We start from the raw sequence: 14,655 nt of genomic DNA, 5'->3' as shown, positions 1-14,655 counted from the left end.
AAAAGTTTGAGAACCGCTGCAGAGAAGAACCGTCAAGGTCAAAGTAAAGGTCGCCATTGGATAGCCAGGAAAAAATCCTAGACTACTAGTACTTTTCCTTGATCCAAACTTCTACATGTTGCCAGATAACCAGTAACTCAGGGAATTGGAATACCCAGTAAATCTTATAGTTTTCCGAGTTTGTGCCTCTACATCTTGAAAATCCTTCATACGATTGAGTTGTGCCCATGAGAACTTTTTATCAGGCTTCAAAGAGTATTTTTCCAAAGTATGCAGGAAATCCACTGGAACCTAATTTTCATAAGGTTTGTGCGGGGTACTTTACAATGAATTGAAAAAATCAGTTTAGCATGGATATTGGTTTAAGTTTTGTATACTTTTAACAATAATTTCTCACAGTATATTTTTTTGTTGCAGATTTTGGAGAAAGACGTCATCTCGAGGAAAATATGTACTCATTGCAGTAAATTCGTTATTAAAATGCACGAATTCAGAGAGAGATCTATTAAGACTGACAAATACCTCAAGGTAATATATAATTTTGTTTAAATTCGTTTGCTTCGTATCAAGAATAACAAGATAATTAATAAATAAGAAACATTCGAAAAATTGTTGCCGATAACTTGATTTGTTTTATAGTTGACGAAAGTTCTGATTCACGGGGGTGGTATTATATGGCAGGTACATTTAATGGAAGGGGTTTAGACGAAGATGCAAAAAATAAATGCTTATTACTTCGGTCAACTTACACATCCGAGGTTACAAAAATACCATCAAGCTGAAAATTGGCAGGATTGTTCAAAATACCATCATAAATGAAATCTAAAAAGTCCTCATAAATCCGACCCGAGCTAAAAAATTTACGCGTGGTGAAAGGTCACCAAATATAGTTTTTAGCGATTTTCAGCGAAACGGTAAGTTTTATCATAAAATTAGTTCTAACAAAAAATGTAGATTAGATAATTATCTATAAACAATGTCTTATTACTTTTTTTCCTAAGGGCCACTGTTTTTGAGATACAATGATTCAAAAAGTTGTAATTGTCATAATATGCGCACACGTTTCCACACCACCTTTGAGGTAGTGTACGTGGTTTCCCCAGTAGTCCTATTCCACGGATCTGTTATGATTCTGTTTAATTTGAAGCTATTGAATAATTTATATTGGCATGGGTTAAAAATGATAAAAGTTATAAAAAGCGGTATAAATTAAAAAAAAAACGGAAAATCCAACTGGTTCATAATTTTCTAATACTTCTGCTTCCTCTTCTCATTGTTCTTCTTCTTCTTCTTCACCCTCTAGTTCTTCTTCGTCTTGTTCTTCTTCTTCTTGTTCATCCTGGGTGCAAGTAAATTGCCCCAATAATGACAGATCGCATGGCTCCTCGATAGGATCAAATGAATCCTCAATTGTTGGTGATTCAACATTGGAGACCGACCGGTTTTGACAATTAGTGCATGCTACCGAACAAAACAGTCCCACTTTTTTGCAACCACATTTAGCGCTACAGCCCTTTTTACAGTTGCAAAAAATTTTGTTCATGAGTTTTCCGGCGCAGGTGGGAGTAAAGTTTGAATTGGTTCTAATGAACTGTCGACTAATTTCCATCACGTCTTTTGGAAAAGTTTAAATTGGTTCTAATGAACTGTCGACTAATTTCCATTCCCAGTCTTTTGGATTTAGCTTATAACCAAGCCACACTTGAACTTGGTAATATACCCGAGAAACATGTTGATAGGGATGGGAAAAACCTACCGGTTATAACCTACAACTGTTTTTTTTTTCATCAGCAATAATCGGTTTTTGCGGTTGTTTTTTGTCCCGGTTATAACCGGTTTTTCTTTTTAAAGTAATCGGTGAAAAACCAGGTAAGTGGAAAAAATACTGAATTTAAAGAAAAAATGGAAAAATTTTTCGCTCCCCGCGCGTAAATAATAAATTTTCAGCTGAATGAAATCGATTTCACAACACTGATGACTAATTTTTATACTGATATAGACTGATATCGATTCGAATGGAGTATCGCAAACCAATGTAAATGTAACCTATTGAGTATTGGCTATGAATAAAAAAACCGAACACCGGTTTATGGAATAACCGGTTTTTTTGACCGGTTATAACCGCCAGGTTAGACCGTAGGTAGAAAAACCCGGTATAACCGAAAACCGGTGTTTTGTCAACAACCGACATCCCTACATGTTGATGAGCACTGAGGTTGCAGGAAGACAAGATAATTGCACTTGTTTTTTATTTCGAGTATTTTTAAAGAAACATGCATATCGAAACTTATCTAAGCACGTAGTTTTTTTAGGCGCTCCATACATAGAGAGAAGAAAGCTAATTCCGTTGGAAATAACTTGTGGAGTTGAATTAATTATTTTTAAACTTCAGCATATTCAAGTAATATTAAGGTTTAACACGTATTTTCACTCTGGAGTAATACTCAAGACTAATTAATACCTCGAGGGTGTCATTTAACTGAAGGATTTCGCCACCCAGGAAGATAACGGTGTAATTTGCATAATAGTAAACAAACTAAATTTGCATAAAGTTTATTGTATATTGAAATGTTTATTAGTACTTGGCAATAAACATTTTGTCTAGAAAATTGGCTTTCATTATTATGTTCAAACCCTTCTGAGAAAAGAATAGGTAGGGTGATTAGATTAGCCGACGTACCAATAGAAAGTGTTTATTCTGACAAAACCCATCTTTACAAATGGAATAAGACGCATAAGTAAGAAGAATAATTATTATAAGTTAATACTTTGTCATATCAATTTACTATTTTTGTTGGGAATACGCCGTAAAATTAAAGTAATAATTATTATTATGTTCGTATTACATTAACTTTGTAAAGATTTTTTGTTGGCACTGTAATATAGTACAGCTTATACATTGCATCCCTCGGTAGACCGCAAGCTGTATAATAGAAACATTATCATATTTATAATATCTTATATTATTATGTGTAATATAAGTTAAGTTGACCGATAGAATATTATGTTTGCTTGTATTACAGCTTCAGTGATGTATAATACTACGTGGTGTACTAATATTATGACGATTAGAACTCTTTCAACTCTTTGAATCGTTGTATCTCAAAAAACGGTGGCTCTTACGAAAAAAAGGTACAAAGATATTTTTTATAGATAATTATCTAATCTACATTTTTTGTTAGAGCTAATTTTATGAAACTTACCGTTTCGCTGAAAATGGCTAAAAACCATATTTGGTGACCTTTGACCCCGCGTAAATTTTTTAGCTCGGGTCGGATTTATGAGGACTTTTTAAATTTCATTTATGATGGTTCTTTGAACAATCTTGCCAATTTTCAGCTTAATGGTAATTATTGTAACCTCACTCCTATTTTTGAGACTAACTAGACCGGTCTATATTGCGTCAAAGCAATTGGAGAAAGCCAACTATTTGACCATAACGTCGTTAACACGTTTGTTTTTCTACCAAGTATATCTACCGTGCGATAAAGTTTTATTAATGAAAGCTATAAAAAGCAGTACAGAACTTAAAGATATTATATGGCAATTTAATTCATGTAACATGTCTAAAATAGCTTATGAGCTTTGTCGTGGAAGAAATAAGACAAAACTTTTGACATGGTAATGATTTGATAAATAATGTCAAAATAGTTATTTATGAAACAGTTCGTGAAGTATGCTTTTTGCGAACGCACGCGATGTTTAGAGCACGAGCGACAACGGAGAGAGGGCTATACAACGCGAAAGTTCGCAAAAAGTACTTCACGCCCAGTTTCATACACTATTTTATCTATGATGAACAAATAAAAAAACTGTAAGGGTAAGAACAGAACAAGTGGGTCGCGGTGGAGGTGGAGGTCGCGGTCGATGTCGATATTCATGTAAAACAAACACATTGTAGTGAATGGAAGAGAACAGAGCAGGTAAGTCGCGGTGGAGCTTTAGCGCGATGCCATCCAGGAGGTTTATATCGATGCTTTTGAAAATAAAATGAGTTTGTTTTACATGGATGTCTACTGCGCGGCCTACAAGGATGCTTCGCTGTGATTGGTCCGTTCGAAGCCAAGTTGTCATTACCTGCGCTATATGAGTTGATACTTTTTATATAAACCCTTTTTTGTATTCAGTTTATTTTTGAATTTCTAAGGTAATTAAATTAAGTAAATTTTTTAAATATGAAGGAGGATCTGATTATTTACAGCTGACATTTCATCACTATCATCACTTAACTGACACAACATCGTAAAAGCACAGTCTTTTTGTCATTCAAATTTCATTAAACTACTTCACTTGATAGTGGTTCTAGCTCGACTGACAGCGCAGCGCAGGGCCCTGATTCTAATTCATTTCGACAGTCGCAATTTCATTTCGACACCGCCATGACAGCCGCAGAGTATAGCGATTCTTATTCATTTCGATATTAGTTACAACTGGGGATATTAATTTTATCATGTTGACACTGCTCAGAATTTGGGTTGGCGCTCCTGTTTATTGGAATTTGTTGATAGTCTGGGAAAATTTTCGAAAAAAATGCCATTTTTGGGAAAAATTATTTACTAGCTATGTTATTGCTAAAATCGAATCTTAAGATTGCATATATTAGTAATAATATGGGGTATGACAAGTCCGCAGAAAGTGTGTTATTTTATTTATAAACAAATTAGCACTCATAAATCTTCTTTTTTTTTCAATTAGTGGTGTGTAACTCCTAAAATTTTTCCTTTGAGCCAAAAACACTCAAATAAAAATTCACCGTAATTTAGTTTCGCACAAAGTTATTTTTTTTTCCGATTTCCTTCAACAAAAATTTTACTCAGAAAATCCGAGTTTTTCCAAAAAATCTGCAATTTTCAATTAAAATTTTAGGGAAGTACCTAATTATTTATCAATAATTAAATAATTGATGACATGAAAGATTTATTATAGTAGATTATACAGAGGGGCTAAATTATGGAATAAATTCATTTCTTTAAAACGGACGATTTTGGAGCAAAATCCCGAAAGAGGTCGATTTTTATTTTTAAATTACAATTTTTTGGCATATAGTGACTACTAGTCATACTAGTGACGTCATCTATCTGAGCGTGATGACGTAATCGATAATTTTGTTAATGGGAATAGGGGCGTCGTGTGGTAGGTCATTTGAAAGGGCGTTCAATTCTCTATTCAGTAATATAAACATTAATATCATTAGGTATTTATACAGGGTCGCCAAAAAAATTTTTTGAATTAAATTAATTGGCGCAAAAAGAAGAATGTATGTAATTTATTTAACTCAAAATACATTGTACTGCTGTCAGAAAATAGAAAAAAAGGTTTATTTCACAAATAAACATTTCTTTTCGCTTAAATTAAATCACAAACAGCCTCCCTCCTACCTATTGGCAGTTTGAACATTTAATTTAAGCTAAAAGCAATGTTTATTTGCAAAATAAACATTTTTTTTTCTATTTTCTGACAGCAATAGAATGTATTTTGAGTTAAATAAATTACATGCATTCTTCTTTCTTGCGTCAATTAATTTAATTCCAAAATTTTTTTGGCCTCCCTGGATAAATAATGATATTAATGTTTATAATACTGAATAGAGAATTGAACGCCTTTGTAAATGAGCTACAACACGAACCCCTATTCCTATTTAAAAAAATAATCGATTTAGTCATCACGCTCGGATGGATGACGTCACTAGTTTGAAATATATGCCAAGAAATTTAATTTAAAAATAAAAATCGACCTGTTTCGGGATTTTTCTCTAAAATCGTCCATTTTAGAGAAAATGAATTTATTCCATAATTTAGCCCCTCTCTGTATATCAGGAGACCGGCGACAATCTAACCAATAGTTTAGCAATAATTAAAATGTTAATTAAAAAATTTCGGTCGAAATAATAACCAGCAAGATTATGATACACCAGAATAACTATGATTTTCGTATAAAAAAGCACTATACCTATTCAACGTACCCTACAGGATTGAAATTGGACCATTTGAGCGGCCTCAGGAATGTTATAAAGAAACAATTTTTTGGCTTATAAACAAATAGAACTCCTAAGAAAATATTAGATTAAATTAAATTAAGTTAACGCTGTTGAAAAGGGCACGGCTTCTGTGTGCTTTTCGAAGAAAAACAAATTGAATAGGGATGTTCACTAATTTTTAAATATAGTTAAATTCAATAGATTACAAGGTATATAAAAACGTAACAATCATAAAACTGTTTAAAAATGTATATTTTTTAAGATAAATGAGTTCATAATGTTGATTTTCTTGGAGGCTAGAAAAACGGTACCCTGCAGCGAGGCTATGGTCTGTGACGTCAGCAGTCGTAACGTCTTTGATCGACGACTAGTTTTGTATACTTATTTACTCAGTGTATTTGAATGTGCGCAGTTTTTTACGTATTTAATTATTAAAAATAAAGCCAAATAAGTGGTGTTTTGTTCCTGGGTTTGTAAATACATCAAAAAACAGTTCTGACAAGATTTTTATTACCGTTCCAGTAAAACAGAAAAAGAAATGGTTTGTTGCAGCTAGAACTTAAAATAACTAACTTAAAGAACTAACTTAATAAAATAAACATTATAGAAGTTTTCCAGAGACTTTCGGCCCTTGGTAATAATGTAATTGTTCTTTCTGCATTTACATTTTTCAAAAATACTTATTAGTTTTCTCAGGATTCGAAAAAATGAATGAATTTAAATAGCATTGGACCAAGATTTTGCACCTACCCCCTTAAAGAGTAAATGAAAAAGTTTCGGGACCTCAAATTTGTATTCCTTAAACTGGGATATTCCTAAAAACGGGATTCTAATAATACATACAGTAAAAGTAAACCTTGAAATAACTACATGTGGATGTAGGTATGATTTTATATTATATTAAAATCATTAATAATTTAGTGAAAAGATTGGTTGAAATGAAAATGTATAATACCCAAGTTCAAAAATATTTTTTACCTTGGAACAGTTGTCAACTCGAAATACGAAACAACTGAAATAAGATCTAGAGTTGAAAAGGACATAGCAACATTTAAAAACATGCATGAGAAATATTTTCACCCATTGCGACATAATATCTCCCCCACTAAAAATGCGGCTGCTAAAATGTTATTATTTCCGGTCTTGCTATATGGCGCAGAGGCCTGGACAATAATGGAAACATTAATGAAAAAGCTAGAGGCATTCGAGATGTGGGTGTACCCACGTATCCTCAAAATATCCTGGGCGACCCACACCAACGTACAGGTATTGCGTCGAATGGGAAAACAAAAAGAAATCTCTTTTACAATTAAGAAACGAAATCTTAAATATTTCGGTCATATCATGAGGCATGATAAATATCGTATACTCCAACTGATAACGCAAGGTAAAATAGAGAGCAAACGCGGACCCGGAAGAAAAGACACTCATGACTTAAAAACTTACGCCAATGATTTGGACAAAAATCGATCGAGTTATTCAGAAACGCCTCAAATGAAATTAAAATTGCCATGATGATAGCCAACGTCCACAACGGACAAGGCATATGAAGAAGAATAAAAATATTTTTAATACACCTAACCAAGGTAAAGTAATAACCAGCCAATGTATGTATACAATATGCATGCGTACAGTGCATGCATACAACTTTCTCTATTTTTTTTTGTGGAGTATTAAGCATTTATTTTTTAGCTTAAAGAAGACATGGAAAATTATATGGAATATACACTCAGTAAAGCTGTGGTAGATTTATTTTTTTACAAGATGCCAATAAATCATACACCATTGTTACATCTACAGTACAGTCGGTAGTTTATTCGAATCGGCTTTCTGAAAACCTTCTTTCATTTTATTTGTTTATTTTTGTAAAACCCAAAATATGTCCTTACAAACAGTCTATCCACTTTAAGCTAAACAAATTCACTATAAAACTCGACTTTAACCCTGATAAAACAAGAAGAGAACAAAATAAAATGACCTGAAACGTCAAACAGGTAAACAGTAACACTATGAGAATGGCGCGCGCTTGGGGTATGCAACTAGTGACGTCAGGCCAATAGAGAAGCGTTCTTGAAATTTAAAATAATGCTAGATTTCTAATAAAGTTTTTTTATAGAAAGGCTTTTTCAATTTTGTTGAAATTTTGGACAATTATTCCTAGGGTGTTTCTTAATCGTTTTACATGTTTGAAATAACTTTTTAATTTTTTGTGAACATCCCTATTGCGAGGACTGATTCCAGGTATAACCGGTCAAATTTCACATGCATTTGCGACAGAGTTATAAACAACAGGATTTTAATCTTTGAACCATTAGATACCTTTTAATTCCGGTCCTCTTTGTACATACAAATTTTCATATCTTCAAGACACTCATAACAAAAAAGATTTATGTCACTGTCACCAAATTATTTAATTATTGATAAATAATTACTTCCCTCAAATTTTAGTTGAAAATTAAAGATTTTGTTTCAAAAACCCGAATTTTCCGAGGAAAATTTCCGTCGAAGGAAATTGGAATAAATTATCAATGTGCAGAATTAAATTACTGTCAATTTTTATGTGAGTGTTTAGGTTTAAAGTTAAAATTTTCGGAGTTATAGAGCAATAATAAAAAAAAAAGATTTCGGAGCGCTAATTTGTTTATAAACAAAATAGCACACTTTCTGTGGACTTTGCACAGCTATATTACTAATATAGGAAATCTTAAGATTTGATTTCAGCATGTCCAGCAATAAAATAGCTGGTAATTAATTCTCCTTGTTTTTTACTAATTTTCCCAGATTATTACCTTACATCTTTCATTGAGTTGATGATTCATGTTGTGGACATTCTCAATTATTATATTTCTAATTTAATACTATTCTATCTAATTCCTCAAAACAAGCAAATTTCAATTAAACCCAGCCATATTAATACCTTTTGCTTTAGTTTTCCTTGCAAGAAATAAACAAAACACATCTAAACTAAACCTAACCTCCACAAACCATACGCTAACATCGCTTTTGGTCATTCATTCATCTTCGTGTCAAATAATATCGACAGTCGAAATTATAATATCAACACCCTTTTTAAAGTCGCTATTAATTTCGATAGTCGCTATTTCATGACGTCACTTCGTTAGTTCAACTAAAATCCACAAGGCTCGCACAATCGCATTTCAACCGTCGCCATATTGAAAGCGACTTGTTTTTGGTCGAAATTTGATTTAGAATCAGGCCCCAGGTGATCTCCTTGCTAAGTGCTGTCGACATCGACCGCGACTTAACTAGTAGCATCCTCCGAGACCTACACCTCCACCTCGACCCTCTTGTTCTGTTCTTACCCTAACTCTTCGTCACTGGAATTTATTTCTATTCTACAATAATTTTTAGAACTTTGACATTTAAAAATTCTAACTTCTTTCAAACCACAATACTGTCAAAACTTTTGTCGTAATTTATTGCTCATTATGTCATCACCATGACAACGCGAAAGTTATGGATATTTGATTATATGAAAGTGTGTCAAAAACAGTGCGAAAAAGTAAGTCCCATGTAAAATACATTGTTACTTCACGAACACTTTAAACACTTCACGCACTGCTATAATGACAGTTTTCACAAACTAAAAACTTATACATAATATGACACAGAGTAGTTAAAAGTTTTTATAAAATCGCCATTAGTACCTACTTCAATTTTACAAATAACGCCTAAGTAAATTTCATTACTCCCTTTACCCATCATCACAAGATGGGCATTTGGTTACAAACATAATTTTTTATGCGAAGAATTTTCAAGGGATAAACAGTTTTATTATAGAACTAACAGACTCCAATTCAGCAGCTCTGGAGGAATGTAAACGTCTTGTTCAATTACCTAATCAAAAAACATAAAAAACTTGAAAGACAAAATTCATGTTAAGAAATCTTTTGGTATGGTTAAAGGAAACCTGGGCATATCTGTAGGAAATAAATATCAATAGGTTTTAAACAAAAAGTCAGGATATTCTATTTTAGAAAAAGTTGTGAAAGTTCATCAAGATGATGCTGTACTAGATCGTGAACTACTGCCTTTCAACATAAACAATTTAAAAAATACACCAATAACTTTTGATGTCAATGAAGTTTTTCGATTCATAATCGTTTATACAGTGATGAGTGCGCTAATAACCGGCAATGGGTGGAAAACTATCAATATAATGTAAATTTATAGGTTTCTATTGACAATTTCCCACCTCTACAAGTTTCACCTCTTTTTATATTTCACAACGTATTATGTTTTCCGTCTTTTGCGTTATTTTGCCGGTTCTTAGTGCACTCATCATTGTATACCTACAGGCAGATAGCATAATATTTTATTTGGTTTTTAAATACATACTAGCAGGAAGGCATTTTAGATCATTAATACACTGGCGATACAAAAATTAGGTCACATTTAAATTGTTTGTTTTGAGGTAGTAATTTGTTTACGGTTGTATCGGTTTCCTAGTAGTTGTTGATATATTGTTTCTCGAGAAATGATGTATCATATCTTGTTATTATTTAATATTTTCTTGGTATAATAAATTTTTAATTTTGTCGCCTTCATTTTCTAATTTGTCATTTTTTGTTTGGTTTTTTCCGTTTTCCATTTTTTGTTGTTCCATGTTAATATCTTCAACTAGGGGCTTATTAACGTTCTGAATGTCGGGAGGTTTGACCTCCCTACCATCTGAATCATTATTCATTGAACTAACTTTTATCTACTAAGTTGTGGAACAGGAAAAATCTAGATTGTTACCAAAACTTGATTCGTTATTTAACTCTATTTAACGTAGCACGATAAATAATTAGTCACGAAAAACCTTTAATTGGTACTTTTTTGAAGGGACACGCGCCAACTCGTAACACTTAATGACAAACTTTTTTTAAATCAAAATGTACACCGGCCAATTCGTAACTTTTCTACCTGACCAACTCGCAACTTTATACAGGTGAATTCGAAACCATTGTTTAATAGTTGTTAGGTTAAAAGGTAAGAAATAAATTTGAACAGTAACGGATTAAGCCAACACGGGGCATATAGCATATTATTATGTAAGTGAATGGTTCTTGGTTTGCTTAAACACATGTTGTGTATTATATGTACCTACCTATAAAAAAATAATAATAATTGACTTATGCTTCTTCTCAAATATGCCCGGAACATTAATAAAAAAATTAAAATGTTGTGTATTATATGTACCTACCTATAAAAAAATAATAATAATTGACTTATGCTTCTTCTCAAATATGCCCGGAACATTAATAAAAAAATTAAAATATTTAAAAATTTCGAAAAACATTATTTTTTTTCTACATTCTTTTCTTATAACTTTAAAACGATTTATTTTGGAGCAAAGTCGTAGGAAATTAAAATAAAGATAATTGAATTTTTATGATATACGACTAGTTAAAAATGTCTTAAATTATTACCCTTTCTGCAAAATAGCAATAAATACAAAATAAGGGGGTAAAATAAGCCTCTTTTTATTCAGTGTTTTTCATCAACTTTGGTTGCACTTAGAACCTTCGTAATTCGCATAGAAAATCCTTATAACATACTTAAATCGTCCACCAAATTTTGCATAATAATTTTGCAATCTAATTTTTTTTAAAAAAGTTCAAATTTTTTAAAAACTTTCTGAACAGAAAGTGGACCATTTAGAGGTTTGCTAATTTTTTCACATATAAAGAGGCTCTCTGCCTATCTAATACACTTTACAGAATTAAAATCGGATTATCTAAGAGGCCTCAGGACTGTTTTAAAGTTTATAAACAATTTTTTGGCTTATAAACAAATACAGTGAGGACGTTTGAGTTGGAATAAATTCATTTTCTCGAGAATGGGCGTCTCTGGAGATAAATCCCGAAATAAGTCGATTTTTATTTTTAAATTCTAATTTTTTGGTATACATATCATACCAGTGACGTCATCCATCTGGGCGTGATGACTCAATCGATGATTTTTTAAAATGAAAATAGGGGCCATATGATAGCAGGCCGTATGATTCCGTCAGTATAACAGGTTGCCTTGCAACCAGATGCAGAACAGTACCATAAATGTTTTCCACTTTTTAGCACTTTCTTTAATTGAAATTTAAAATTATTTACCACCAATAACTTACACCCACGTGCACTCATTACGAAATCTGTTATCTGTTACAAGAATTTCAGTCATTTTCACAAAATGTATTTGGATTTTCTCTAGTAACTGTTCCAAGAGACAATACATAAATGATGAATACCTTTTACACCACCTTCAAAGAGAGTAATTTTTACAGGTACATACCTGGAATGCCGGTATTCAATTATCAACATTACTTAAAAATGAAAGTTACTAATTCACCGGTAGTTAGTGGGTTATCGAAGAATTACCTGCGCGCCAGAGTTACGAGTTGGCCTGTAATTAGGATGGGGGATTAAAATAGTTACGAATTCACCGAGACCCTTTTGAAGAATTCGAAATATTCGTCTTTTCTATTTGACGTTTATTTGACCATTGTTTACGTTTTAATAACATAACCTGAAACTTATTTTTTCTTCTTATTATTTTTTTGGACTATGGCCTTGACAATTATGCAGTAACCAGGACTAATATAATTGGCCAATATAATTACAAGTGCGAATAAAGTTGCAGAGCGTAGAAATAGGTGTCACTTTGCCGAACGTGCACGGTCCCAATAGACTCCAGGTACAGGCAGTGGCGGCCCGTGAGGTAGTGCCATAGAGCCATGGCACTACCTTGCTAACTATCCATAAACATATTTTTTATCTTCAAAACTTTTAATTCCTATTAATTTTTTTGTGTGTATTTCTTGTGATCTTCATAAATTATATAAAATATGGCAACTATGGGCGCAATACAATCCCTGCCGACAGCGGAGAGTATTCGACAGGAGAATCTCCTTCGCACCGAAATCAGTACTGGCACGAGTAAAGAGAGAAAGATTTTACGAGCATTATAAATATGTAAGTGACAGAGAAAGAGCTATATTGGACTATTAGTATACCTTAACATTAGAATCTCTGTGCCAGGCACGAGGGTAAGAAGTCAAAGTCAGGTCTATTTATTTTGAGTTTCTTTACGTGCTGGTTTGTCGCTTTTATTATGTATATTTTCTGTTAAAAAGTTTTTGTATTTATAATTAAACTTTTAGTGCATCATGATCGTGGGTATTTTGATAATATTTTGATTATTTCTTAAGTTTAATTTATTAATTGACAATAAAGATTAGTATTTTAAAAATTTTTTTGGTGGTTTTTCGCTAGAAAAAAAAACTACAAATGTTATAAGGTGTTGTGGAGCTTTCGAGTTAGCTTTTAGAGGTCACGACGAAAAAGAAAATTCAGAAAATAAAGGTATATTTAAGGAGCTGGTCAATTTTAGCGCCGAATTAGACAACGACTTAAAGGTTCATATTATTTAAAGTACCAGATCTTTCAAGTTTTCTGCTTATAAGCATCAGTTCTCCGAATCATTTCTTAATGAACCATGGAGACAATTTTAATTTTTAAGCAAAACTCGGTTTAAAACTTAATTAGAAGTAGGTACTGTATTAGCGAGACGAATTAAGTACTACCTCTGGGGCTGTTTCGCTATCGGTTTTATTGTAGAGGGAAGGTTTAAAAAGCACATTTGAAGAAACTATTAAACTTTTAAGTATTTTAGTTACCATTCCTATATCAACATCTGAAGCAGAACGCTGTTTTTCGATGTTTACATCGAAACCTAGTGCTTTAGGTATGCTATTTGCAGAAAAGCATTTTGTAAATTGTATTGATAATTTTAATTATAAAGTCATTGAAAACTTTGCAACCAAAAAATAGAAGAATGAACTTCATATATGGTAAACTTAAAAGTGACATTACAAAAATTTATGCATGTGTGTGTGTGTGTGTGTGTTCACAAAAAGGGGATGGCATTAGATAAACTTTTTGCCACAGATATTTGAAAGTTGAAGATGTCATATTAAATTTTTATTTTAGAATCTTTAAGAAATTGTATGATAATATCATTAATAGTTTTGGTATTGAAGCTTAGTAGATGTGAAATATTCAGCGGTAAACTTACATTCCGCTCCTGAAGTCTAGCAATTAGTGCTTTCGTATGGTTTTTATTAAGTTCACAATTAAAGATTATATGATTTAAATCTGCAGTAGAGTAGTTATGCATGTGTGTGAATAATGAAATAGTATTATTTTTATAAATTGGTAAATAGAGACTAAATTGTAATAACAATTTTCAAGCACTATCAGCAGTAAATGCTGGTGGTAGGTTAAGAGGTTTTTATTATTAATTAATTTACGGAACTGTTTTGATCAATGTTGGAAAATTGCTTGGCACCTCAGATCAATAAACTTAAGATATGTACACAAGATAAAAGTATCCGCGCATATTTTTTTTTAATTTTTGTTGTCAGTATACCTTTTTTTGACAATATCGTGAATCCGTCACTAAAAATTTTGGCGGCTGCCCGAGTTGTGGCACTACCTTCTTAAAGTGGTACGAGCCGCCACTGGGTACAGGCAACGCTTACATAACATCTATAAAACAGCAACTATGACAGTCGAATGGGAAAATAAATCAAACAATACTAATCCCATAGAAATACGTAGAGACGTAAGACAAGGAGATGTAATATCCCCAAAACTCTTCACCTTAGCTCTGGAAGACGT

General features: G+C 32.4%; 1 protein-coding gene across 3 annotated transcripts in view; it reads left to right on the top strand.

Moving 5' to 3' along the window:
- Nucleotides 1-14,655, top strand: part of LOC126889766 (putative uncharacterized protein DDB_G0277255) — a 256,811-nt gene that overhangs the window by 58,514 nt on the left and 183,642 nt on the right. The window contains exon 2 of one of the 3 annotated variants that reach the window (XM_050658357.1): nucleotides 418-528. The exons of the other annotated variants lie outside the window; for them this stretch is intronic. Within the exon in view, the coding sequence (XP_050514314.1) occupies nucleotides 418-528 (111 nt within the window). The remainder of the gene's footprint in view (nucleotides 1-417; nucleotides 529-14,655) is intronic. 3 annotated transcript variants of the gene reach the window in all.

The sequence above is a fragment of the Diabrotica virgifera genome, chromosome 8, assembly GCF_917563875.1.
Source record: "Diabrotica virgifera virgifera chromosome 8, PGI_DIABVI_V3a".
NCBI classification, from domain to species: Eukaryota; Metazoa; Arthropoda; class Insecta; order Coleoptera; family Chrysomelidae; genus Diabrotica; species Diabrotica virgifera.
Note: the sequence above shows the minus strand (reverse complement) of the source record. Positions and strands in the feature narration are given on the sequence as shown.